We start from the raw sequence: 27,924 nt of genomic DNA, 5'->3' as shown, positions 1-27,924 counted from the left end.
GGTAGTAACAGGGGTGGATTAACATTCAATGGGCCCCTGGGCAAAGATATGTAAAGGGCCCCCTCACCTCTCCTTCATAGGAGCAAGACACAAGCCCCTTCTACACAGCTGGTTCAAGGCACTGTTATGCTGCCTCACCGTGCTGTTTATAATTTTTAATTTTATATACTTTATTAATCCCCAAGGGGCAATTCATTATTTTCACTCTGTTGTCATATATATATATATATATATACATATATATATACATGTATATATATATATATATATATATATATATATATATATATATATATATATATATACACAGGCCCCAAATAGACACACATGCACAAACAGGACCTAAATGTGCATTAAATGATGAGCTCAGAGAAAGGGGGCTGCCCTAGACAGGCGTCCCGAGCAGTTGGGGCTTTGGTGCCATGCTCAGGGGCACCTTGGCAGGGCCCAGGAAGTGAACTGGAACCTTGATGCTCCATACTTGGTCCAGACAGGGACTTGAATCAGCAGCCTTCTGGTTTCCAATCCAAGTCCCTACTGCTGCCCTAAAATACGATTGTGGAATCTAATTGCCATGGGAGGTAGTAACATCGCCATAACAGTGTCTGTATAAACAGGACAGTCTGCAGGATGGTGACGTTTTGACAATGTGTTATGTGCTCAACCTACTACGGGCGATTCAAAAAGTAGCTCTTAGCAATTAGTGGATGACTCAAAGAAAGACAGCGACAGTAAATGTCCAGAAATTGGGAAAACTATTAAGTCTGGGAGCTCCTTACCCTCCGAGTAGAGGAACAGATCAGCTGCCATATAACAGGGACAGTAAATGATTGCTATTGACATGTAGTTGCCATTGTTGTTGTTTAGAAAGTGCTGCTGAAATGTATGTCACACTAGAGGTTGATGCTGACGTTACGTCATGCCTCTTTTGATTTCGCAAAGCCGCAATGCTGTTTATAATCACACACTAAATACACACTGTGTAAACCTGCAAATGAGGCATAAAGGTGGGACTTAGCAGCGGCCCTATAGTGTGATCTCAGTATAAAAAAGGCTACACACACTTTAAAGTTGTTTAGCCTCTTTGTGGGTCGTTGTTTTGCATCTCCTAGTAGCCATAATGCATCTTTTTGTGGTTTTGTGTCTCTTTGATATCTCTTTTGCTCATTTGGTGTGTTGGTTTGACTGGCATCTGGAGTCACCCTCAAGTGGCTGTTCTAAGAAATGGCTTCACTTTTTAGCTCTGGAGGTTGCTCACTGACTGAAACACAAATACTGCAAAAAAAAGTGACTAAATAATGAAGTTGCAATAAATAATTACAAGCAAAAATTATTTGTGTGAGCGGTATTTGGTGTATATCTCTCCTCTACATCATAGAGGCAAATATTGTACTTTTACCTCATTTATTTGACAGCCACAGTTAAATCAGATGAAGATTTGTACATAGGCATCAACCTATGATGAGTTTAGAAACTATAATACATTGATTAATACTAATGATTACATTCCCCAACAGTATATAGATTAGCTCTACACTGACAACCTACAATATTAAAATGCTTCCTACAATAAAACATGAATTATGATACAATTATAATATAAACTATGGCACTGAAAAGGGCCATTTGCTGTTAAATGTGTACTTTTATTTTTGTTATTTCGATTTAAATATCTTCACCTTTGATTAAGTATTTTTACATTACAGTATTGCGACTTTTATTGAAGAATAAGCTCTTCCCCGGCTGGCCAACAACAGAAAGTAGAAGTTCCCATCATTGGCCACCAGAGGGCGGTAGCGCATGTCCAACCGGAAGTACGTTGTTCAGCGGAGGAAGAGCATCCATAGCCAGGACTGTTATGGTTGCACAGGGACAGCACATGGAGAGGAACATCTGGGCTGATGTGTAGTTTTGATTTAAGTTTAAGAGTCCCGTTGCGATAGGAGGAGTATGTAAAACGCGCTGTGAGGCCAGGAGTGTTAAAATCATTATTTGGTGAGTGAGTTTCTTACGACTTCCGCTTGTGCTGTGATGCTAATTAGCTAAGGTTGCTAACAACAGCATAGCCATAAAAGCATGAAACATTTCAGTAAAAACTCACTTTTGGACATTTACAGTCGTGTCTATTCAATGTGAAATCACACTGCAATCTCTCATACGGACATTTAACACTCCCAGACGGTCTTTATGTACATCGGATATTGTCAGTTTAAATGAGAAGTGATTTAAAGAGTTTCTTCTGCAGAAGCCACCGTTTCGGAAAAGCGATGGACAAGCATGCCTGTGGTGGGAGATATATAACTATCATCACTGTTGAATCAATCCGATATTTAAAATAGTGGCGTAGATAAACAGTTGGGTGGTTTTGCATGTCAAAAAAACAGGACTATGTGAATGGCAAGAAGTTGTGGCAGAGTTTCTGTCTGTCATCCTCCATCAGTCACATCCCTCCTGTCCTTCAGCACCTTCACCCTTAAGACCTGACTCCTCACCTTTAAGGTAATCCACAGCCGAGCTCCTCTGTGCCTCTCCGAGCTCTTGCACATCCACACCCCCTCCTGCACTCTTAGGTCTTCCTCCTCTGTCCCACTGACTGTCCCTCTTTACTCCAGCCCCCTGAGCAGAGTGGGATTTACAGCCGTCAGCCTCCGCTCCACCGGAACTCCGTAAAATCACCCCACTCCCATCAAATCCCGCCTTAATACTCATATCCTAAAATAGCCTCTTCAGGCACATCAATCATTCACACAGACCTCTGTCACTGTAAACTTGTGGTGACCTTGAGTGTCTTAATAGGTGCTTATAAAAAAAAACGCATTGTTATTATTATTAGTTATGGGTGGGGAAGGTGTAGATGTCATTGAACTGATGCCAACATGTGCATGTGTGTGAGTGTGTGTTACACAGCTCTATTTTTGTGTGTGTTAAGGTATGCTCAGAGTGGTCTGGGGTGACTATGCTTATACTGAGAGTCAGATGTCTGTTTTCCCTCTTCTAGGTTCATCAGTCTCTGCTGAAACACACCGAGCGTACGAGGCCGGGCACCAAAATCATTCCTTCAACAGTAAGTGAAAATAAGACCATGCATTGCAAGCATGACAATGTAATGAGTCATCGTCCACACAGACTTCATCCTCTGACTGGACCGTTTTGGCGGGGTGGCTTTTTTCAGCATGCTGAAACTTTGACTACACACAGTAACTACTTTTGTTCGACGACATATTGCCACAGAAATGACTCTGATAAGCAATATTATTATCATTTTAACACTATTTCACACCACTGATGTAATGCTGATCACTTAATAATGCAAGAACACCTGTTCAAAGTGCATTGAACTGAAGCAATCCTGACATCACCACACCAAACTAAAGGAAAAAAAAAAACTGTATTATGGTCGGGATAGAAAAGCCTCTGAAGCAGCATTTTACATGAAGAAAGCTACTCGCTGTTAAACCTGCTCCTTTAAGCTGGCACCTCTTAGCCTTCACAAGTGCATCACTATTAGGTGTCCAGAGTCATCCAGTGTGGCCGGATTGGACCCTGGGCTGTATGTTTTACACCCCTGGCATAGACACTTTGAGAAAATGCCTAGGCGCTTCATCAGAGTCTTTTATCAGTCGGGAACACCCTGCTGTTTATTCTAGCACCATGTTGGCTGAAACGTTGGTGACATTCTTACATAACCTTGGATCATTTTTGCTGACTTCGATAAGTCGATAATGTAATTATTGTGACAGGCCTATGCATATGCTCCGCTGTCAATATGAGCCTGTCAATATAACGGTTTTTCCCAGTGATGACAACCATCAGCTTGCCCGAATCTCCTGAGAGATTTCACATCACGCTTTTAGTCTAGAAAACACCCAGTGAAAATATCTTGAGCTGGGCAGCTGGAAGCTTCACCGATTAGTATAATGCTGACTTTTGCTGATGACAAGGCTGGGTTGCCCACAAGCTCACCTGGTAGAGCAGGCGCCCCGTGTACAAAGGATACATGCTTTGAACCTAGCAGCTGCGGGTTCAATTCCAACCCATGGCCCTCTGCTGCATGTCATCCCAACTCTCTCTCCCTTTTTCACAGTTTATCTGTCATATCAGAGAAAGGCAAAAAAAACCCAAAATATCTTTAAAAAGACCTGAATTTGCATACTAAATATGAATATTTATTTAATGCTTATAGATTCTGTGAAGGCAAAACTGTAAAGGCATGTACTTTGAACAGGTGTTCTTGCATTATTAAGTGATCATCATTTCATCAGTGGCATGGAATAGTGTTAAAATGATAATAATGTTGCTTATTACAGTGATATCTGGGTCAATATAATGCTGAACCAAAGTAGCTATTGTGACAGGCCTGCATGTAAAGTCAAAAGTCGCCCAGCCAAAACTGTGAAGGCAAAACCTTTTTTCACTGCATGTTTATTCAAGAAATAGAAAGTGAAGCTTATATCATAGCTGTACTTTAAACTCATGGTCTGACCAATACACAAACACACTCCTTTTTTCTTTAGTGGCTTACAGACGTGGTCCAAAATCCATCAGAGAGGCATACGAAGAGCGCTTCGTGGATTCAAGAGAGGTAAGGGAAGATACTGATTTGCATGGCCGAAATATATTAGTTCAACAAAGCCCAACTATCACAGTTACTATGTAATTAGTGGGAAAACTGCTGGGTCAACAGTCTTTGATATCATGTGTCTTTAGTGTTGTATGACCATGGTAGGTATTTATGAAAGTATTAAGTATTCATTCACTTTATCTTCTGTTGTAAGCCACTCTTTATGGGGATATCAAGGTTGAATACAATTTGCATGACACTTTTTATCTCAATACTTATCATAAAGCTGTGGAAGCTGTTTTCGGGTGTTTTTGTAATCTTTATCTTAATTATGTTCAAATACAATTCCATGACTTCATGAACCAAGCTGTTCATTGAGCATTTAGAGCACAGAGACAGTATCTTAGGACATGTTTATCAGAGGAGGGCAGCATTAAAGGATCAAGGTCTTACAGAGAAATTACTCGTCACATTATAATTTCATTTTGGACGATGCATTGTCAGTTGTCACCACAGAAATAGGTACCAAACATTGTGCCTACATATTAAATCTTGTGTAAAGAACAGCTATATTTCATGTAAAATATAACATTGTGTCATTCCAGGTGACAGCCCATCGATTAGTCAGTATTGTTGACAAGAGGAGCCAAATGCCCCGCCCCCTACTGGAGTATGACAGAGGTTTTAACGATGACCAGTGGTATGGTGGTCATCGTTACCAGGATGCGGGAGAATCTCACAGCGAAGGCAGCTACCGACCCAGTGATCGCCGATACCATGACGACAACTTTGGTGGCAATTTTCGAAGGAATTCCTCACCCCCACGAAATGTGAGATGAGCTTGGCACGCATGCTTTGTAACTAAAATGTAAAACAATCAAAGTTATGTTTTCATTGAGTATTAGCCACCAAAGCTTATTGTAAGGCTGAGCGATATGGACAAAAATTCATATCTGACTGGTGATACATGATATATGTATCTCGGTATTTTTCTAAGAAACGGGCAACATGTTTTCAGTTGCGAGTCAAAGCCACATTTCAGATGCCACAACCACTTTTATAAAAACAGACTGTGATCAAAATAAAATGCAAAGACAGGGATTTTTTCCCCGTTTTAAAATATTCAACTTCACAACATGTAAATGAAAAATGATATAAAATATATAGCAGGGCTGTACATTAAAGATTTGGCACACAGCACTGAAGCTGCAGAGGTTTAAAGGTTGCAGGACACAAAACTATAACATGAGTATAAAAGTATCAAGTAGGTCTGAAGCTACTGTAGTTAATTACAAATCTTTGTGGGGGAGTTCAGAAGTTTTTTTCATGGGCTTTCAAATGAATCTAGTGCTGAGAAATGATTAAAATATTTTTATCTATTTAGGCTGTCAATCATATTTATACACAAAGCATCAACAGAGAAACTGAGGGAGGGAAGGAGCCAGAGACACTTTGTCCTCATTATATACGTCTTGTATGTGAAACGTCTGTGCTGTCGCTGCATTTTTCAAACAGATCTATCACCTGCATCCAGGCACTGTTTCCAGCGTGTTGTCTAAATTTATATCTTGCTTGAAAATATATCGATATAGCATACATAGTTGATATATCGCCTAGCCCTAGCTCATTGTGTGTAGCCTTTTGGACTAACAAACATGTCAGTTGAGTTTCCTTCCTGATTAATCAGTGGCAAAGCAGTTTTTTTTTAAAATGCTGCATTGTTTACACCCATGTTTATGACCAAACTTCTTCTTCGCTGTCGATGCTGGTGCATTGCAGCACATCTTTGCACATCAACGTCCACTTGTTGATCACCTCTATGTTACCTGCTGCAGGGTTGTGTTTTAAACAGAGGATATAGCACCACACAGCACTAATAAACACACTCTTCACACACGTGTGAAATTACCAAATGTGGTTCACCACAAGAAAAGGTTAGCAGCCCTCAAGCTGCAGTCTGGCCCACTGACACCATCTGTACGCCTCTCCAGTCCTTAAAGCCTGCACGTTCCAGATTAAGCACACAGCCACAAAACATGCATGTATGTCCTTAAACACATGAATGCACAAGATAAACTTGTAGAAAACACCTCCATAGTCTACTAGCTTTCAAAAACTCCACAGGGAGCCTTTAATGATACTATAATTGTGATTTTTTTTTTTTTCCCCCAGGAGGGCCCATACTCCCAACAGTCTTATGGCCGAGATGATCTGAGGCATCAGTTAAGGTAGTAAATATTGATTCTTCTATTTGTTGATAAACTTGTGTTTGTCTCATTGTAGTGATGTCAGATTGTCAGTTGAATTGTTTGTGTAATGCATCAGTTTGTCCACAGGGTGGAGCCAGAGCTCAGTCTATTGAAGGGTGAACGTTATCAGCTTGATAGGACATGGTGTGTGACTGTGTATGAAATATCATTGAGAAAAAAAAGGGGTAATCAAGCTCATAAGTGTAATATCTCTTTAGATTTATTTGTTGAATTTGTAGTCCTACATTCCATCCAATTATAAAGACGATAACATCTATCATTACAAATTGTTGCTTTAACAAATGCCTTGACAGAAACATATAGCTTTGGAAAATACATTTAGGAAGCTTACGTCAATTATCTGCGACCACGCTCCTCTTGAGGTGAGCTGAAGAGCTTAACCACGCTCACAGCAGCTAATACCAGCATTTATAACTCCTACATCAACACACACTCCTCTCGCCCCGGCCACTTTAACATACCAACAGTTTACGGGCCCAGGCTCCCCTTTCCAGGAGTCATACCGGGCTAGAGAGGGGGACAAAGGGCGCTAGTGTCTACTCACTCAGCCAAACAACCCCACCCCCACCCGTTACCCCACAGAGGAAAAACAGCTGGACCACTCCCTCTTCAGTCAAACACCCACACACTTCTCAGACACTGTCGGCAGCGAGTGTCTTTCTGCAAAAATTTGAGTCAGTTAGAAATTACCTTAAAATCGACTATTCAATATAATTTGAGTCCACGTCACTTACATTGGAAGCACATTAAGAAGAGATATTTTAGTGACCTGAAATGTCTGTCGTGCATAAGGTTCTTACAGTGGCCATGCTGGTCGTATAGAGCAGTGGTTCCCAACTGGTCCAGCCTCAGGGTTCAGATTTCTCCTTAGTCATTAGTTCAAGGTCCCACAGTTTAATACATGCAGCGTCACACTTGTGTTTGGCCATGTTGTTAAGCTAGTTTGCTGTCTCTGTCAAGTAGCTGTCTGTTGGTCACTCACTCTATGGCAGAAGACAGCCCTTCAAAATAAAAGCTCTCTCAATCCTAGCAACAGAATTCCAGGCACTCCAGGTTCTGTAAGCCCATGCAAGACTCACACTCATGGGGAAAACGGTGTACCCTCAGAGGATACACAAGTAGACTTCGTAACTACACTGGAAGCTCTTGCTGCACAACTATAAAATCAAACCCAAGGGGTGTGGGATAAGGATGAACAGTGCATCAATGTCATAAAGTGCTGCAGTGGTGTCTTGGTGACACACTTGAATTCCTTTTCATCCTCCCTAATCTGAGGTTTTAACCACAGATTATGAGTTAACTGCCTGATATGCAGCTCCAAATGAATGAACAATCAAAAGCTACCCATGCTAAATGAAGCTTTGTCTTGTTTTTGTAAACTGCCATTTTAAATCCATCCACTCCATTGAGGTATTTTTACCTTCAAACATTCAAAGAAGCCAGGTTTGGTGTTTTTACTGTGTGTAAAGAAAGGAAAGGGAACAAAGATGCAAATATTATCAGTGGTATTATTAGTCTGCTGTGTCTCCTGGGACCCACAGTTATTTTAAGGCTTCATGACTCATCAAAATATCACATTATTCTGGTAATATTTTAGTGCAGTGACTGTCAGCAGCAAGAGTGTACTTCATACAGTCTATCTCCTATAACCTTTAAGTGTCAGTCATTTCTGGGTGAATTTGTGTCTGATAAGTGCTTGATTTACTCTCTGTAGAGTCTTTAGTTTTTCCAAAATAAAGTACACAGCTTCTTTTTCTCTGCGTAGCCTTTTGATGTCAGTGGTGTGCTGCATGGATTGCAGTTCAGCGTTTGGCAAATGGCAGGCTGAGTCCTGGCTACTTCAAACAGACCATGAGTCGTAAAAGTTTGAGGTCTTGTTAGACCTGCTCTTTGTTTGAGATGCGGCCTGAGTTCATGCAGAGGTCACGACAACCAGGTGCCTTTGGGTCATTTATACCTCTGAACCTAAAGGTTGTTTTTCAGGCACAAGCTTTGAGTCTGGAAAATCATAAAAATGAGGCACGATGAAGTTTTAGTACTCATGCTCGGCCTGGTAAGATGAACGCATTATTACGCTGCATGGTTGAAAAACAAGTGTGGTGACAGTGCCTTGTGACATCAGCTCCATATTTAGGCGTAATCATGGTTCTGCCGACAATTGAAGAGTGAAGTAGTGAAAGACGACCAAAATTGGTGCGACTGTCTGCCAAGTGTTGCATGTGCCAAAGTGGAAGATTGCCTCAATTCCACAAATTGATCAGCGCCCCACTGAGACTGAATTTAGGTCTTTGTGGTTTTTGTCTTCTGTTTATTGTTTCCATTACCCATCTGAGGGCGTTCACTCACGACCACTGACCACTTTTTTTTTTCTAAAAAAAAAAAAAAAAAAACAGTAAAGATGAAAATTGCTCTTTTTGAATTCACACTTAAAACACTCTTGATTTATTTATCATATCCATGGACCTTTCTTTTCCGAACAGTTGTTGCCAGGTTGCAGAGCAGCTTTGCCAGTTATTGATTTGTCTGTATTTTTTTAATGTTCTTTAGGAACAGTGGAAGAGGTGGTCCCCATTACCGCAGCAGAGGTCGAGGGTCCGGCCCTCCTGTAAGGTCAGTGCCAGAGAAGCCAACTCCCTGCCCTCAGTGCCCTCAGTGCCCTCAGTGCTCTGACTTCCATATGGTTTTCTAGTACACATTAAACAAACTGACAACTTTGTCAGCAGCCATGACTTGAAATTAGGTGTCTAGTTTTTGATTTAAGACGTAGGCGTCCAAGCGCAACTGATAAAACTGGGCACTTGGGCAAAAAGTTGAAATATTCAAGTTTAACCTTAAGTTTATTGATAAACTATTCAAAAGGGGGTGGACTTGATGAGTATTCACTTCTTACTGTCCACTTTTTGGACATGAAAACCTTTTTTCTGGGTATTCTTGTTTTGTTTTCTTATGTAAATGTATATTTTTCAGCTTTATTTTTTTTTTTTTTTGCTTGTTTGAAATAAAATCTAATAATGACAACAGAAGGTATTGTAATAATTGACATTCAAACAAATTATATCCCACTCAATGTGCTTTTTTTAAACAATAGGAAATTATATTTATCAAAAACCTGTCATATTGCAAAAGGTCCTTTTTTTCCTCTTGAAAACCTCACTCATTAGGAAAGTCTTTGAAAGCTAAGGCTTTTTTCTAGATGAAGCTTCCTCAGAAGAATTAATGCCAAAGACGTCTGCAGATGATTACATTTCAAGATTTTAAGAAAGAAGTGTAAATTCCCATTGCTGATATTATATCCCGTATTTCAACCCTTTGAAACCTGGAGCGACATCACTTTTCTTGTGCTGCGTTCAGACGCCTTTTGCAAGTATTTGAACTTTTGAACCCTGAGCTAATTGGTGTGATTCTTTTGAAAACATGGGAAGAAGACAAGAAGGAACTGAAGAAGAAATTACTCAAAAAAAATCAGCAAGAAATCAGTAATAGATAAAGTTAAAAAGAAAAAAGTCAAAAAGAAACAAACAATAGCCTGGAAAGAGTGCTTAAAAATAATAACAATTCTGTAACATAATTTTAAAATCTAATAATAATAATAATAATCAGAAATATAGTTTTCCCTAGCTTTTTTCTTTCTTCACTGTATTTTAAAAATAGGAACATAGGAAAAAGGCACTGAGCAACTTGGTAAAAAAAGGTCCCAAAATTGCAAAAAAAAGGTAAGAAAAAAGCTAGCGAAAAACTATATTTATGACAATTATTATTAGATTTTAAAATTATTTGACAGAGTTGTTATAATTTTTAAGCCCCAAGATTTTTGGGGTAGTGTCTTCTTTAGTTGCTTGTTGCCTTTTTCATTTGTCAATTTGCTTAGGTTTCAAAGGGCAGAGGGCAGGAAACTTAACCTGCCGAGCCTGTTCCTTCCTCAAGCTGTCATGTCCAGATACAAATGAAGAATTACATTTATAGACAAAATTGATCTAAAGCACTCAAGACTCTTGAACTTCTTGTTTATTTTAATAGAGAAGACCATGATGACTACAGGAGCTCTCCAACTATAGTAATCAAATGGGACCGCTCTCCTGCGAGAAGGGAAGTCCAGCCGCCTGCACCCATCCGCTCTGGATCGAGCAGCAGCACCAGGAGCTGCTCACCCGACAGGGAGAAAGGACACAGCTACCAGCAGAGCCAGCCAAGACGTAAGTACAAAGTCTTCTGTGGATCTTGAACAGCTCAAGTTTACACATTCTGAAAAGCCTCAGTTGCAGTCATCAGTGTAACCAGATAAAAAGAAAGAAAACTCCATTTCCAAATTGGTTATGCACTCTCCTGCTCTGTCTTTGCTCCTAAATCATTTGCAGGGTACCAGCAGTAATGGTCGTAGCTGTCTGACCTGCTGCCTGAGTGGATTGTATGACTTCCAGTAACGCAGCTCACTCTGAACTACCTGACACTGTGATTGGCCACAGCGTGCACAACCTGAAGCAGCTTAGATAATGGAATACAGCGGAGTTGTCAGTTTACTCATATGTAGTAGTGTTTGTCCTCACAGCTGTCATACCCTCTGTAGTGACAACAGAAGAGGTCATTTTCCCATTTCACAGACGCATACGTATAATTACAATGCCTAAAAGTATTAAGCCATTCCAGGTGAAGCATCTGTTTTCAGAGGTGCTGTGTAAAGTGAAGGGTCAGGGTGCGCTGCAACACGTTAAGATGTTAATTACACTAACACCACACACACTTTTTTCAAGGCTGGGAAAAAGGATACTCTCGGTTTATTGGGGTGGTTTGGCTTCAGATTCAGAACCTGACCTTTTCCCTTTTCGCGGGCTTAACGATGTCTTCAAAATCACTCCGCGTCCGTCATTTTACACGCTTTCTTTTGTGACTTTCACAGGCTTTAGATCTTTAATTAACAATGCTGAGCTAATGAAATTTATGGATTCATGTTTCACAAAATCTCGTATAAAGTGATCTGACATGAGCAATATTATTAGTCTGAGGCGAAGAGGTGTGGGCAGTCATGTCTTCAGGGCTTTGATTTCGAAGACACATAAACATATTAATGTGGTGAAAGCTAAGCTCCGTGTTGCACCACCCTTTGAAGATGCAATAAAACTGTGAGAAAACAGTTGTACCTCCCAACTCCACTCCCATCTGGGATGCTAATTAGGCCAGCACAGCAAAGCAACCAAAAATAGGGTTTTGGTGTGAGGGTATGTAGGCTCTGTCATACACAGAGAATCTGTGAGCAGTGTCTTCTTAAAAGGTGAGTAACACAGGGGCTGCTGCCATGTGGGCCCACCACCTGTAAGGTTTTTGTGAAGTGGCTGTAGTGGAACAGTTGAAGGCTCTTTTTCTGTTTTAAAGATTATTTCTGGGCTTTTTTTGTGAGTTAGGACAGTCTAAGTGTGAAAGGGAAGAGAGAGAGGGATGACATGCAGCAAGGGGCCGCAGGCTGGAACCAAATCTGTGGCCGCTGTGGTGAGGATATTGCCTTTTTATATGGGACGCCTGCTCTACCCACTAAGCCACTGGACACCCCAATTGAAGGCTCTCAATGGCTATTATGATGTGGAGTGTCATCTGGAGAGAGTTTCAAACTGAACATAGCCTGGCCTCGGGAGACCCAACACATGGATACAGGCTGGACTCGCATGTTTTCTCTAGTTGCCCAGGCAGTGTGTTTACATCACAGACTGTATAAACATATGGTCATAGTCACCGTGACGTCACCCACTGGTTTCTGAGGAGCGGGTTTGGAGCTCAAAGTAGGCGGCTCTGGCCGTCGCCATCTTGGCAGTGCCTGACTCCGCCCAACTCCCGGCCAATCAAAAATGGGCAAAGAGGCGGGCCAAATGAAGCCTGGTTGCTTAAACACGCCCACCTCGCTGTAAGCTGCTAAATTAGCTAAGGCTAACAAGCTAGGCTGACAAGCTATGCTACTTTAGCTAGCCCTGTGGTGTTGGGCGCTCCCACTTGGTGCCAGCTCCCTCACGAAACAAAATATCCAAAGGGCACAAACACGGCTGAGAGGTCAGGTTCAATGACTTGCGAAGTAGCTGAGATGACGGCTAGTTAGCCACCCGTGATGGCGCCACCTGTCACTCAAAGTGACCACACCCTTAATTATGCACAACTTTAAGCCTTAATAAAATTTAAACTGATGAATTATAAAAAAATTCACCCCCCATACAGTTGTCATGAAAGGGGAAATTAGCTATAGAGACCAAAACCATTTTTTGTACCAGGCTGGAAACATGTTTCTGCTGTAAAGTTGAGCATTTTAACATGGGGGTCTATGGGGATTGACTCGCTTTTGGAGTCTGCCTCAAGTGGCCATTCAATGAACTGCAGTTTTTGGCACTTCCGCATTGGCTTTACCCGTCATCCCTGGAGGTTGCCGCTTGGTTTACATGCACTAGGTAACTCAGAAAAACCAGGTTATGTGGGTAATCACAAGGCCTGTAACGGTAAACAAACTGCACAGTTTCTAACATAAAATTTATTCTATAATTCTTTGACCTTATGCTTTAATTTGGTATCCGGTCACATATCGGCAGTGATAAATGCTCCATTATTGGCGCATGTCAAAGTATCCTCGGCCAAGATACTAAACCCCAAATTGCTCCTGATGGCTGCTCCATCGGTGTGTGGGTGCGTGTGAATGGTTACGAGCAGGTTGCACCATGTATGGTAGCCTTGGTCACCGGTTTGTGAGTGTGTGTGAATGGGTGACTATGATATGTAGTGTAAAAGCGCTTTGAGTGGTCAGAAGACTAGAAAAGCGCTATACATTCACAGTCCGAATCTGCATTGGGAGGCTGCCTAAGCGCTGCGGGGAGAAGGACTCGCCTCCCAATCTGTTTTTGTCTCGTTCCGCTAATGAATACACCCTGGTGATGCTGCTGTAACTGAAATGAACACCATCCTGAGAGCTACGCCTCGTGACACGAGATCATGGACATTTGCGAACTTCGGTCTGGGTATCAGATTCATTACACCCCTAGTAATCAGACAATGTATTTACATGCATCGACAGTGGAAACTTGTTTTCGACTTCTCAAGGCGACTTTGTGTTGGTTTCAGTTTCAGTTAAGCTTTGGATAGAGTTATTTTAACTACAAGGATGCATCGCTCCATATAATCCCCTCGTATTCACTGTCTGCGGTCGTTTGCTATGCACATACATAAACATACAGAAAAGCCAATTAGAAACCTGGATACCTGTATACATGGCAGAGAAATCTAGCAGGGGAGATTAAGCTTCTCTAACCCCCCCACCCCAATTATCCAAACCAGGTTTCTCGTTCTGCTTACTGGAGCGCACTGAGGATGTGAGGTGCCAGGCAGGTGGGGGATACTCCTGAGACCCCAGTTTAGCTCTGCTGTGTTGCAGTTTACCCCAGAGAATAAGGGAGTGAGATCTGTGGTAGCGCATGTCGCAGAGAAAAAAGTGGTCAGTATGCTCCAGATGAGGTCCTTGTCAGATCATCAAACAGTGTCCACAGCCACCTCCTCATCCCCCACTTTTCCCACATCATAATTAAGGTGGCTGCGTCCAACAAGTTTTGTAACTCTCCAAAACCGACAATCTGAAAAACACGCCTACGTTATATAGGCCAGGTGTCCAGAGGTGAGAGCTGCTCCGCGCTCTCCTGCCTATGAGGAGACACTGAACAGCTATGAACACTTTTCCCCTTCAGACTTAAAGACAAAATAGTCAAATTAACTAGTTTGTTTAAGCACACCCTGCCTGTAACACTGTTGTCTGTCTGTACGATCCGCTGAGTGGACACAAATTAAGATGGAGGCTGTACCTTGGCTCCCTCTAATCACTGTGGGACATTCCTTCAGTAAAAACAAACTACTTGCTCATATTTGTTTTTTTCTCTAGACACATTGGAGCCAGCAGAGAACAATATTTCAATTTAGGCGCAGCTGAACTCCTCGACCACTATTGTGTGGGAGGATCCAACAAGGGAGTATTAAAGAAAGCAGTGATTTATACTTTTCAGCTGCCTCATAATGCCTCAGCCCCACAATTGTTCAGCATGACAACTGATTATTTGATGTCTCACAGTAGAAAGTAATTGACCCCCAGGGTATTTTTAAAATATAGATATATATATTATTTTGCAGTTATTAGACAGCACAGTGGAGAGTGCTACGGGGTGTGTGGTCCCCGTCCAGATTTGAAGCAGAGATGCTGCAGTTAACATGGCTTACATCCCAGACCAATGACCCTCCAGGATGCTCCCCCTGGATTTATTTTAATACAGAGCAACATTAGATAAATAATGCTGTGGTGACCCTCGTGTATTCTTTAGATCTACTTACTTTTATAGTTGTCTCCTCTAGTCAAAACTCTTTATTTACCATAATTATCTGATGTTCTCTCACTGTACTTTTCCTCTCCATCTGTCATGATGCTTCCTCCACAGATAAGCCCAGCATGCTGACGAGCCACACTCCCAGCAGCTCTGTGGAGGAGGCTCCTCACAGCTTGGGATCTTCAAAGGTAAAAAAAGAAACAGCATTTGAGGGCGATCTCAAGAAACATGTTGCAGTGTGGTTGTCACAGTATTTCAGTGCTGACGATGAACGTGATATTTAAAAATGAGATATTTATATCATGTTCATAATATCCATATTATATTGTGTTAAAAATCAGCCAATGTCATCTGCTTGCGTTTTCACCATCGGTTAAGTGTAATTGCTCCTTTTGTACACTTTGTCATGGTTACAGACTCTCTCCACCTCTCTACACTCGTATTTTGAGAGTTATTCATTTGCAAAGAAAAGACAAAGGCACAATAAACAAAGCTAAAGATGAATTTGCCTGATAGCAGTATTTATTTTTCAATAGATTATTGCGAGAATATTGTTATTGTGAGCTCTTTTGGCCACAATAATGGTGTTTGAAATCATGCCAGCCCTAGATTATTAGATATTATTTGCACTAACATACTGCAACTACACAAAATGATCATCAAAATTATCTTTACATTTCCTAAACATAGCCAGATCTTTGTCAGAACGAATTTACTTCCCAGCAAGACAGACTGAGTCTGCTGCATAGTTCTTTGTGGTCTTATATTCTCCCCTTTTTGTGTTTTAATGTGGACATAGAGCAAGAAAAGATTCTTTATATATTTGAATATCCTCCTGAGACCCTGTTGGCATTTGGCTTTGCTCATTCTTGTTAACTTAGACCTGTTGTCTTTGTCTGTGGACACTTTTGTGCCAGTGGCAGTAAGAGCACAATATGCTAATACACATAAGAACAAGATGGCAGCCATCTCTGCCAAGTCAGTCTGCAGCCAGTCCCAACACAAAAGCAGACAAGGGTTAAAACCTGATTACATGTTATGGTTGAAACTTGTTCATTTATCTTTTATAATGTTTATAGTTTGATATTGCATAAAAATGTGACCAATTTTAGCAACACTAACAAAGATACTGTTAATTAGGAAGTATTTGTTTGAGGACTTTATTATCATCTCCTCTGTGGATATTGGGACTTGATTGTTGCAGCATTTCATACAGGCCAATTCGGTGTTACAGACTGTTCCTACAGACAAAAAGGACATTCCTAGCTTGGAGTAGTTTTTGCACAGCCATGTTCAGGCATTGAAATGAACAGTTATGAATGGTTTTAGACTTGAACAGGGACCTCTAACCCATAGAGTGTTGGATTGTTTGTCATTTTGTATTTGCATAACAGTTTTTGGACATTTAAATAAACAGTTTTATACTTTATTACACATTTGTGGCAATTAAAAATAATCCAGATCCTACTGATCCTAAATAGTTCAGAGAAATTAAAAATGCACACCAAACAAAAGCTCGGGTCTCAGGAGGATATTGAAGATGAAACATGTCCGACCTGGTCAAGAACACATCATTTAGAATAGGATAATAATTAATACTATAAATTATAAATGCTGTTATAAAATGAAATAAAACAAGGACAGTAATTGTTTTTTCTGAAGCAGACTCTAAGGTCTTAGAGTGTTCTAAAATTCATCAATAAAGAAGAGTTTAAACATTGTTCTTTAATGCATGTGCTGCAATACAAAGGTCAAATATACAGCACATACAATACAGTACAAAAACAGGCAAAACCACCAGTATGGTACTGTAAAGACTGAAATAACATAAAAAAAGAACACGTCCTTTAATCTGTGCACATTTAGGTTAAGTTTCCTTTAAGTATAACTGATCTATTTGTGTCAATGGGCCTTTACTTTGATCTGTGACTGTAAGGATCCTTTAATCAGACAGATGCACTGTATGTGGTACCTCTGCACTGTTCACTGTTGACACACGGCATGCATAATGAGACATGCACCAAAACAAGAACTCAACACTCTTAAGAGAGCAGCGTTGCGTCTCTATTTGAAAACTCTTTGAAATCAGAACCAGCTCCTAAACTTGCTGACCTCACTTCTAACCCTTAACCTTTGGCCCGGCAGGAAAAAACTCCAGCATCTGTAGCGGAGACGGAGGAGGAGGAGGTGGCGGCTGCCAGCGTGGCGCCAAAGCCGACACCAGAGGACGACTTCAAGGCTCGCCGGTCGGAGGCCATTAACGCAAAGGCTCTGGAAATTGAGAAGGTAGTAAGATTGTCTCCATGAAACGACCTGACTTCTGTGAAATCTCTTGACTCTCCATAGTATAACATGTCTCCACTGTCTTTGTTAGATCGGAACCGTTCTCCATTTGTATCACGGGGTCTCTAATATACTGCAATAAGTCCATCTCAACCAGGCATTAGATATTACTGAGTTACAAAATCTTATTTTCTTAAAACAAGTGGAAAAATCAGACAGTGAGGTGAGATTGTTAGATTGCGGACTTGTGAGCACAGGACAGGGAGTGTTTCAGTGGGCAGTTGTTGAGAGAAAAATGGTTCCCTACACTATCAAAGGGATAGTTCGGATCTTTTGAGGTGGGGCTGTATGAGGTACTTATCCATAGTCAGTTTATTACATACAGTAGATGAGGGTCAGTGCGCCCCGAGTTTGGGAAACCAGGCAGGAGTAGCGAGGTGGAAGCTAAGCAATGCACTGCTTTGGACGGGGGCGGCCGCAAAGCTACTTAAAAAATCTATATCAATTTAAGTGTATGCTATATTAAGAACATTTTTAATGCTTTACCTTCCATCAAACAGCTCAGCTGGCTTCAGCTCCCCATCTTTGCTCTCGTAGTTGCCACCAGACCCCACTGACAAAAACAGTAATTTTAGCTTGCTGAACACAGATGCTGCTGGTCTACCGCTGCCTTGATTGGTTTGTTTGTTTGTGTGACTTTGGTGCATCTGAACTAACCCTTTTAAACACCAAAGTCACACAGTAACACAAACAAACTGACTGATTGAGGCAGCAGTAGACCAGAAGCTCCTGTGTTCAGTGAGCTTAAATTACAGTTTTTCTTGATGGAGTCTGGCTTTTGAGAGAGGGAAAGGATAAGGGTTGTCTGATGGCAAAGTACAGCAGTGAAAATATTCTTAATATAACACACTTACATTGCTTAGCTTCAGTGTCTGTAGTCCTGCCTGCTTCTTCAAATTAGTACCTCATACAACCCCACTTCCAAAGATTGGAACTGTTCCTTTGAATAACACACACACACATGCAAAAGCACATGTTTATTTGGTTTATATGAAGAAATCTGTTCACTGCAGCTGGGGCATCATAGTCCCAAAACTAAGGCTCCTTATGGGCTCACCTCACCGTGTGGTTGCCCACGTTGTGTGAGGGCCCTGATCTGAAGGTGGGCCGTGTATCCAGACAACCCTTTCACACTGACTTTACGATTTGGCTGAGACTCAAGGCGTTGACGTCAAAGGTGTATAAATGTGCCTCGGCTTGCAACACGTAATATTTAAGAAATTTAGGAACCTTTTCGGCGGAGAGAGAAGGAGGATAAGTCAGCAAAAAAAGTCCTTAGCACCTCAGGTTGTGATGCCTTTTGTGGCGTGCTATTTGGAGTTGCACTTTTTTCCCTCCCCTTCGTCGTTCTGCACTACAGTACCACTTATCTGTTCCCGTTAAAGCAGGGCAGGAATTGCCCTGCAGGATGCAGGCGGCCCACCCACAGTGTGGTACGTCTCTTGGCATTAGCACACATGCTTACCCTGCCATTTCCAACTGCTTCTACAGACGTGGTGAGAGGCAGAAACCTCGACCGTGTCTTTACTGTAACATCTGCCCCAGGCTCAGTGAAACACACACCGATCCATCGCTGCTGTGGATTTGCCAAACTGAGCAGAGCAGGTAGAGTGCAGAGCTGCATCTCGGACCTCCTGCTTTGAAGGAACGCCTCGAATCCACAGCAGTTACTCTAAACAAGTGTGTCACATACTCAGAAATGAACCACTACATCCCTTTTTTTGGTCTCTCCTAAATGGGTTATTTTTCTGACCAGCAAGGTCTTAATACTGTGTATACATCTCTGTTAGCATGGGACCGGATCATTCGGAAATGGATTTGTCATACCAGCGTAGCTCATTGTTTTTGGGCCAAGAGCTTTCTGTAATGCATTCTTTCTGTGGGAGTCTCAGGGTTCTAAATGAAATTGGAAACCTCAAACAAATTCAGTGACACAGTAAACATCCCTGTTTGTGACACTGCCTGTTATAGATGTTTCAGAAATGTTACTATAGTCATAATCACCAGCATGCAGTTGTTTTGTAAACCTTGTGATGCAACAGATGACCAATAGAACATTGTTTCATTCTTGGGAGACTGACCACAGGACAAATCTGAGCATGCAAAACAACAACAACAACATCTTAGGAAATATCTAGTCAAAACGTAGCTAAGTGCCTGGCAGTGATTTCCAGAGAAGTCCATTCATCATCTCAATCAGCGCAAATGAAACATATCCATTTCAACTATTAGCCCCTCCATCGAGAGGTCCGGTTTGCAGCTTGAGTGATTAAAATGGCTCTTTTAATATCCCCTAATGTGTACCAGCCCTCAAGTCATTACCCTACTTCCCTTATTATGCAGGACCCCTGCCTGCATCAGCGCTCATTTGAACAGAGCCTCACTAAATGTCCATGTGAGTGCCTTATGTATAATCGCACTCAAACCCCCCAACTTCTCAACCCCCACCTGGTACCCCAGCACACACTCCTGTGTCAGTATGTTCACAATTTGGACCTCCACAAACATCCGATTTGGGCAGGAGCCCACTTTTTAAGGCTCCTCCTTAAGGCCCCTAGTGTTGCTGTTTCTCTTGGGGCTCCAGTCCGTCCTGTGTGGCCCCTTAGTATCAGGCTGAAAGATCAGCTCATGGTTCCCACTCCAGGGGAGGGGAAATTTAGGCAGAACCTCCCTGCAACCTTTTCTCACAACACACAGAGCACGCTCAGGTCAAAAGCACCCTTCCTGTTTGTTCAAGTAACATGGGAGTAGCTTTGACAAAAATAGCCGGCTGGTTGAAGCCACTCTGCGATTGTTCAGCGCTATAAAAAGATATGTAGTGATGCTCTTCATCTCACACACATTTATATGCGTAGTCACGCGCATGTAAGCACATGATAGCTCACAGTCGTCTGAGCTCCATTACCATCAAGGGAAATCTCTTAATTTGAGTTCATAGTTCATTATAAGGCCGTGTTTTCCAGCCCCTTTCCTCGAGGCTTTCAAGTGTGCAAAACTGTATACGGGATATAATGAGGTGAAAATGTAATCACTGTCAACAAAGGCTGCAGCTCGGGAAAAGCTTAGGAAGGTTTTGTTTTGAAAGATGGCAAACATAATCAACCCTAAGTGATTAGAGGGGCACTGGTTTGTGAGACACACCACATGTTAGTGTCTTATTTAGCCCCCTGTTTCCTCTCACATCTTCAAACCTGGAACCAATCTGTGCCTCTACGAAATAATGCTCACTTAGTGAGAATGTTTAACAAAGGAGAAATCTTCACTTAGTAAAAGCTACAGTTGGTAACCTTAAAAAAACAAAAAACAATTTGTGTCATGTTCACTGAAACTGTCACTATATCCACGCAGTAATACATGAGACAGATAATCTGTTTTTTTTAACATGTTTTTTTTTATCTTTAAAACAATCCAGTGAGGCTAATTCATGTATCAGAAATTAGAATCAAGGTGACAGGTTCTATAAAAATTTCATTTAGACAGTTTTTCATTTAGACACTTTGTCTGATAACTGTCTGGACTGAGTGGAGTCCAATGGGAATTAACAGATTTGAAGGCCGGCGACCGGAGGCTACTTGCTTCGCTGCCATTCAGCTGCTAACAACCATAGCTCCACCATCCACAGTCAGATACATGACTCCTTATTTACTGCTGAATTACAGCTCACAAATCACACCAACAGCTGACGCTCCTCTGGTATGAGTGTTTTTGCTGGCTAGCGAAACATCCTGCTGCAGACTATATACTTGATTTTGCCGTTCTGTCGCTTGTGTGGCATTTGACGGTAATTACAAGCACAGCCGCTCTTGGCTTTCAATGTCCGATAGTCCACCACTAACATTACCGTCATGTCTCGTCTCGTCTACGAAAATAAATCATAGATTTCGTCTTAGTTTTTATTATCAAGATCTATTTTTAGCTCATCATCGTTTTGTTTTCGTCACGGCAAAAAGGACGTTGACGAAAAATTGTCGTCATAGTTTTCGTCAACGAAATTAATACTGGTGCTTTTGATGGGATTTCTGCATGTTAACGAAAACAACCAATCATGTCAATCATGTCATGTCAATCATGTCAATCACAGCTCTTGAACTGCAGTCAAACTGCCAAACTAGGCAGCGCTGATCAAATATGAATCAAGATTCGGTTACTGCGTTGCCTGTTTCTCACCTCAGATGTTTGCAGAAAGATATTTTGGTGCACAGTTTAGCTGCAATATGAGAATTTGTGACCCAGCTGCCATGCTGAAAACAGTCAAGCCAAACAAAGTACTACCCACTGGCCGGAGCAAACTTAAGAGACTCCTCAGCTCTGATTAGTTGTTTACCAGCAGTGCGGTGGATCTAGCAAATGCCATTGAAGACACTATGACGAGGGGAAGGAACATGATTTTTTTTTTTTATCTGTCTCATGCACTACTTTCTGGATGTAGTGAAAGTTTCATCAAATATGAAAAAAACTTATTTTTATAGAAGGTACTAACTGTAGCTTTAAGAGGTAGTGGTGTGGAAATGTTTGTCTGTTGTTAAATTAAGATCATGTAAAAAAACATTCAGAGTAGTCTGGGAATGGACAGCTCATATGTAGTCAGAAGGAAACCTGTGATGTTGAGTGAAGTTGACCCTGAGCTCAGCTGGCCACACGTGTTGTGAGTCTCTCACTTCCTTGTGGTCGGGGCTGAAGACTATCATTATGTGGGGCCGCGAATTCGCTTGACATGATCTGCAGACATTAAATCATCAGCATGAGTCCAAACATCTCCCACAGTCTGGGATATTTCTGTCGGAGTTTACTCGACCTGCCTCCCTCTGTGTGTGTACAGTGCTTGTTGTGATACAGTGATAATCACCTGCATTGCTATAATATTCATAGTCATAATAGTTATTTCATCCTACCGTGACATTTAATTCATTTTCCCTGTAACTGGAGCAAACATAGTTGTAGTTGCACCACAGAATGTGGGTTAGAGATGCGGGAATGAACAGATAGGTGTGCACCAGCTATCTGAACATGCTGTAGCTGGTTTTGGAGGGGAATTATCAGGGAGGGAGCAAGAGAGATGATTTTTTTTTAAAGCCATGAAGGAGAACTGGAGTGAAAAGGAGGCTGGAGGCATTGCAGTTTTTCGACATCGTTGTAATTATCATGTAAAGCAGAAAATGGAGACCATTCATTTTCTCCCACTAAGTTTTTACATGTGTAATTTTATAATTTCACCTAACCTTATTTAGCCTACTTGGGTCCTCGTCTGACACAATAAATTGCGCACCTGGGATTTTTTGTCTCCCCAACAGGTATGCTCAATAGCCTCTCTTTTAAGGCCCAGCAGACACACCAAACCGACATCACAGAGCTAATGGCGACGGAGGCCGACTGTTGTGTCGCCTCCAAGGCCTGTGTCTCAGCCAGAAAGTTGCACTTGAACACACTGCAAAGACGTCAGCCAACGGCCAACTCACATGTACATTCTGCGCCTGCCTGAGAGGAAATGACACTCCAGAGCAGCATGTTGCAGTTGTCTGTGTTTGTCGTTCAAAAAGGGAAACTGGAAGATCATCAGGACGGATACAAGATGCTAGTTGGCCAGTTAGAACTTAAACAACACAACCAGATGTTTAGAGAACAAGTGATAGTTAACATGCACCAGCGAACAATCACGCAAACATAAACAAACGGCTAAAGAGCTCAGTGGCTAAAAACATAATCTTACCTAGTATAAAAAGTTTGCTTTGATCTCATGCCCTCTAGACTTGAGTCGTTTGGCTGCCTCCCTCACTTCTGTTTCTCTTCTTGTGCCCTGAGTTGAACTGCTTATCAGAGTGATTTCATTCACCGACAGGCTCCACTGTCTTCTACACCAAGTTAACATGCCAAATCGGCCGGGAAAAAAGGGCTGACATTGCAGGACGCTGCAAAACCAGGGCGACAGACGCTCAGATGGCATAACACTGACCGCTGACCATCGATATGGTGTGTCAGGGCTCTTAAGGCCGAGACATATCAAAGTGACGTCAAAGAATTAGTGCTGATGAAGGCCCAATGTTGCTTTGCCCCGCCTCTGGGCATGTCGCCTGGGTCTTGACCAAAAAGTTGCACTTGAACACACCGTAAAGACCACAGCCAGTGGCCAACTGGCAGGTACCTTCTGTGCCTCCGTGAAAAGAAATAACTCTCCACAGCAGCAGGCAGGGGTAGTCTGTATTCATCATCCTGAAGGAGAAACTGGAACACTAACATGCTGAAGTAACATGCCCCAAGTAACTTTGGTCTTGGCCAGAAAGTTGCACTTGACATGCTGAATTGGCCAAAGAAAAGCCAACAAGGGCCGACTTGTGCCAACAGTGTGGGACACACAGCAAAAACTGGGGTGACAGACCCACAGATGGCCTAACATTGACAGCTGACCATCAACATGGTGTGTCAGGGCTCTTAAGGCCTAGACATACCAAACTGACATCAAAGAACTAATGGAGATGAAGGCCGACTGTTGCATCGCCCCATGTCGCCTAGATCTCGGCCAAAAACTTACACTTGAACACACTGAAAGACAACAGCCAATGCCGAACTAGTGCATATCTTCTACGCCTGCATGAGAGGAAATACCTTTCTATAGCAGCAGGTGGCAGTAGTCTGTATTTATTAGCCAGAAAGGGAAACCGGACCACCAACTTGCTCAGTCGCCCAAAGAAAAGCCAATAAGGGCCGATAAGGGCCAACTAGTGTCAACGGTTTGGGACACACTGCAGAAACTAGGGGAACAGATGCTCACTGCCGGTTCAAAGCTGACTGGCAGCCGACTGTCGGCTTGGTGTGTCAGGGCCCTCAGCCTTTTGCTGTGGGACTGTTCTCTTGCTTGAAAACACATCGAGTTGTTCCCATGTGGCACATTGTTTCCATCCTTATTGTTCCAGGCTGAATGTAATATTATTTTTGTTTCTTTGACCTTTTCTGCATGTTTCAAAGCGCCACCCAGACGAGCTCCCTCCCAGGTTTGGATGGAAAAGATCATCTTGATACTGAGTCTGGCAGATTTTTTTAAATAGTGTAAACTCACAGCTCTATATTGGTTTTTCTTTTCATTTCTCTCCCAGTATTGCCCGCCACATATTTCAATAAATCATATATAACAGAGACTTTTCTCGCTCACAGCCCTCATGAAATTCTCATCAAGTCTAGTTAAGTCATGTGACACGTGTGATATAAAGAATTTACACAAGCTCTCGTGATCACTATACAAATTGATGGATACACGATCATGTGTTAGCCTCGATACGCATTATGTAATGTGTATCTAGGCAAAGAAACGGCAGTTGTGGCTTTAAATTTCCCCATAACTGACAGAAGCCTGGAATACAGCCGTTTAACCGGTTAACCTCACATTCTGCTCAGGACTGGACGCTGATTAAAGTTGACAGGCAGCATTTTTCTTTTCAAAGCTCACAAAGCTGATGGCTTGTGTTTTATTACATTTAACAGACAGTTAATGTTTGATGAGATACTGTCAACTAATTTTTGTGCTACGACCAAGGCCCACATTCCTAAAATGGTTATGCGGTCTGAACATGACACAGATATACAGCTCCTCTAAGGAAGCTGCAGCCGTTTAAATCACTATTTTAAAGAAGTAGGCCGTATCTCCTGACACTTGAGCAGAATTGTTGCAAAGATTTACATCTGATGAAGCTATTTACCTAAATACAAAGCATTATCTGTAAGAACAGATATTGTGTGGAGGCAATATATCTAGAGGGTTAAATATGTCCTCTATTACCACATATATTAGCCTGTTTTTGTTAGTAGACATGTATCTAATCTTTGCCAGTAAGTGGATTTGATGTCTTACTTGTAGTGGCCAAGAGAGTGGTTGTTTTAAAGCCACAGAAGCCTTCTGTCTGCCTCAGTGACTCTAATTTGAGGGGAGAGGTGATCTGGGCTGCATTAACTCAACCCTGGAGGACCCCGATGTTCCACGCTGCTCCTTGACAGGCTGGTTGTAGCCCTTAACATCTAGGGTGGCTCTGGCGCGAGGGGGCCCCACATTTAGCCTTTTCTCTCCAGGTGATAAAGATGTTGTGAGCTTGCACCTGGGACTCTAATAAAGGACTTAACAGCCGTTTTGGGTCAGCAGTAAAATCTGAGAGGGATGTGAGAGCTTGTTACAATGTGGTGTGAAAGAATGCTGCAGCACCAGTAACACACTCTGACACCTCGCGTCCCTTTTGTTATGGGCGGACATGCGCTTGAATAGGCTCGCATACACACAGTCACACACCTGTTTCGTGGCACACACCAATTTACCAGAACTGGGTTCATTAAGTTCACAGTTGGGCTTTGATACAAGAGCCCGTGTGTAGAAATCAGCGAGCTGTCAGACAGAGGTGCTAACCTTTTTGTGGGGTCAGTTTAAAGTTTCTTTTGTATGCTGATGTTCTATGTGCATAAAATACCAACAACTTCAGTCTTATTACGAGGTGATGGGTGTTTTAATTTGGCCAAAGATTTCCAAAGATTTGAAGAGACTCAGGACACCAGAGACACTTCCAGATTTGGTGTTCAGCCTTTAAAAGAAATGCGCAGTTAAGGCCTGTATGCATTGAAAGTGATAATTCACATGCCTGATTTGACGCACATCAGTTGATACTCCTATGGTCATCGAAGGCATCGGATTTAAAATGCCATCACCAGTGAACCTGCAGTATTTCAATCAGGAGAGACTTGTTTTTATAGTAAAGTATAGTATAGATTTTAAAGAATATTTATTAACGTGCACATAAGAATGAAAAAGGAGAAAAGTCTTTGGCGATTAGACCCCATAGAGATGGTATGATTTAAGGAGGGTGATGAATATAAAGTCGAGTAGGGAGCCCACCCTAATTTTTGATCATGATCAGATGGGGAACACAATTTATTTTTTTCAGCTTCAAGTTAATTGAATATATAAATAACCATTAAATTTGTATTGCCAAAATGACCTGTAAACACTCTGAGTGACTCAAGGACTGACCAATCTGTAACAGCACTTTGTTTTCCTACACTGTGTCTCATTGTATCATTATGAATATTGACATTCCTGACGTTATTGTTTCATGTGCAGCATTACAGGCAGGACTGTGAGACATTCCGCACAGTGGTGAAGATGTTGGTGGCCAAGGAGCCCAGTTTGGAAAATCTGCTGCAGGGTCCACTGGATAAGAACCTGCTGGAGATCCAAGAGCGGTGCCTGGATTCCCTCAGGCACTTTGTGAAGGAGCTGGACGACATGTTAAAGCAGCCGGAAACCTCTGCATAAGCCACAGCTCACAGAACACTCAAATCTCCACTTGTGTTATTTCAATGATGTTCTCTAATGAAATAATAGCGACAGTGGTTTATTTTAATATTCATTCATTTTCCATAACTGCTTATCCTGTTAGGGGCCACGGCGGGGCTGGAGCCTATCCCAGCTGACATTGGGTGAGAGGCGAGGTACACCCTGGACAGGTCACCAGACTATCACAGGGCTGACACATAGAGACAGACAACCATTCACACTCACATTCACACCTACGGACAATTTAGAGTCACTAATTAACCTGCATGTCTTTGGATTGTGGGAGGAAGCTGGAGTACCCGGAGAAAACCCACGCTGACACAGGGAGAGCATGCAGACTGGGTTCTTGTGAGGTGTCGATGCTAACCACCGCATTACTGTGCCACCTTTTATTTTAAGATTCATATGTATTATTGTCAAAAGACAGCATATTCGGTGGTGGCACTTTTCCACTTGCTGAAACATAAACACCATTTTAAGACTCACTGCTGAATTAGGTCGTGGAAATTAAAATGGATATTTGTTTACAGTAAAACACCTATAGTATTATGGGTAAAATCAAAAAGCATTATGGACTGCGATGCCTGGAAAGCTTAAGCTATGTTTTTACCCTTAACCATGTTGTCAAATATTATGGTCAGTTGATAACAGATGAGATTTTAACTGGATAGAAATAAAATATTTCTTGGTCTTACTGTTGAATCCTACAAATAAACCAGGAGGACGAGTCAAATAATTTTATAACATGAAAACGTTCCTATCACAGCTTTTAACTCAATGTTAGTGAGTCTCTCTAAAGTGTTTTGTGCTTCCAGTGTCTGTATTTCTTGCAGATGAGGCTGAGTGCAACTTCCGCTAACTGTAACAGTGGTATTCTTAAGACAGTATCAAGGGGTCCAACTCTATATGGAGTACAGCACTGTTTTATATAGAAAAAAACTGATTTTCTATATGTAGATTCTGCATTTTTTGCCATCTTTTGAGTTGTACTCAGCTTGTGAATATTATCTTTTTAGATTTTTAGTTGAACTTTTGTAAATAAAGCCGAGGCCTTTAATAAAGTGACGTCTCCTCTCGTTTCTTATGGCCCATGAAGTACTTCTGTGCAGGAAA

General features: G+C 41.8%; 1 protein-coding gene across 2 annotated transcripts; it reads left to right on the top strand.

Moving 5' to 3' along the window:
• Positions 1-1,812: 1,812 nt before the first annotated feature.
• Positions 1,813-27,868, top strand: LOC117261608 (uncharacterized). 2 transcript variants are annotated; one of them, XM_078167753.1, is made up of 11 exons: positions 1,813-1,995; positions 2,441-2,499; positions 2,999-3,064; positions 4,515-4,582; positions 5,167-5,391; positions 6,734-6,789; positions 9,379-9,441; positions 10,849-11,024; positions 15,273-15,349; positions 17,307-17,447; positions 26,596-27,868. In XM_078167753.1, coding segments are annotated over exons 3-11 (1,002 nt in total). In that variant the 5' UTR covers positions 1,813-1,995; positions 2,441-2,499; positions 2,999-3,063; the 3' UTR covers positions 26,791-27,868. The 2 variants fall into 2 exon arrangements, with proteins under 2 accessions (XP_078023879.1, XP_033489881.2); XM_033633990.2 differs by lacking the exon at positions 2,441-2,499.
• The last annotated feature ends 56 nt before the right edge of the window (positions 27,869-27,924 follow it).

Source organism: Epinephelus lanceolatus, chromosome 5, assembly GCF_041903045.1.
Source record: "Epinephelus lanceolatus isolate andai-2023 chromosome 5, ASM4190304v1, whole genome shotgun sequence".
Taxonomy (NCBI): domain Eukaryota; kingdom Metazoa; phylum Chordata; class Actinopteri; order Perciformes; family Serranidae; genus Epinephelus; species Epinephelus lanceolatus.
This window is presented reverse-complemented; position numbering and strand designations above follow the sequence as displayed.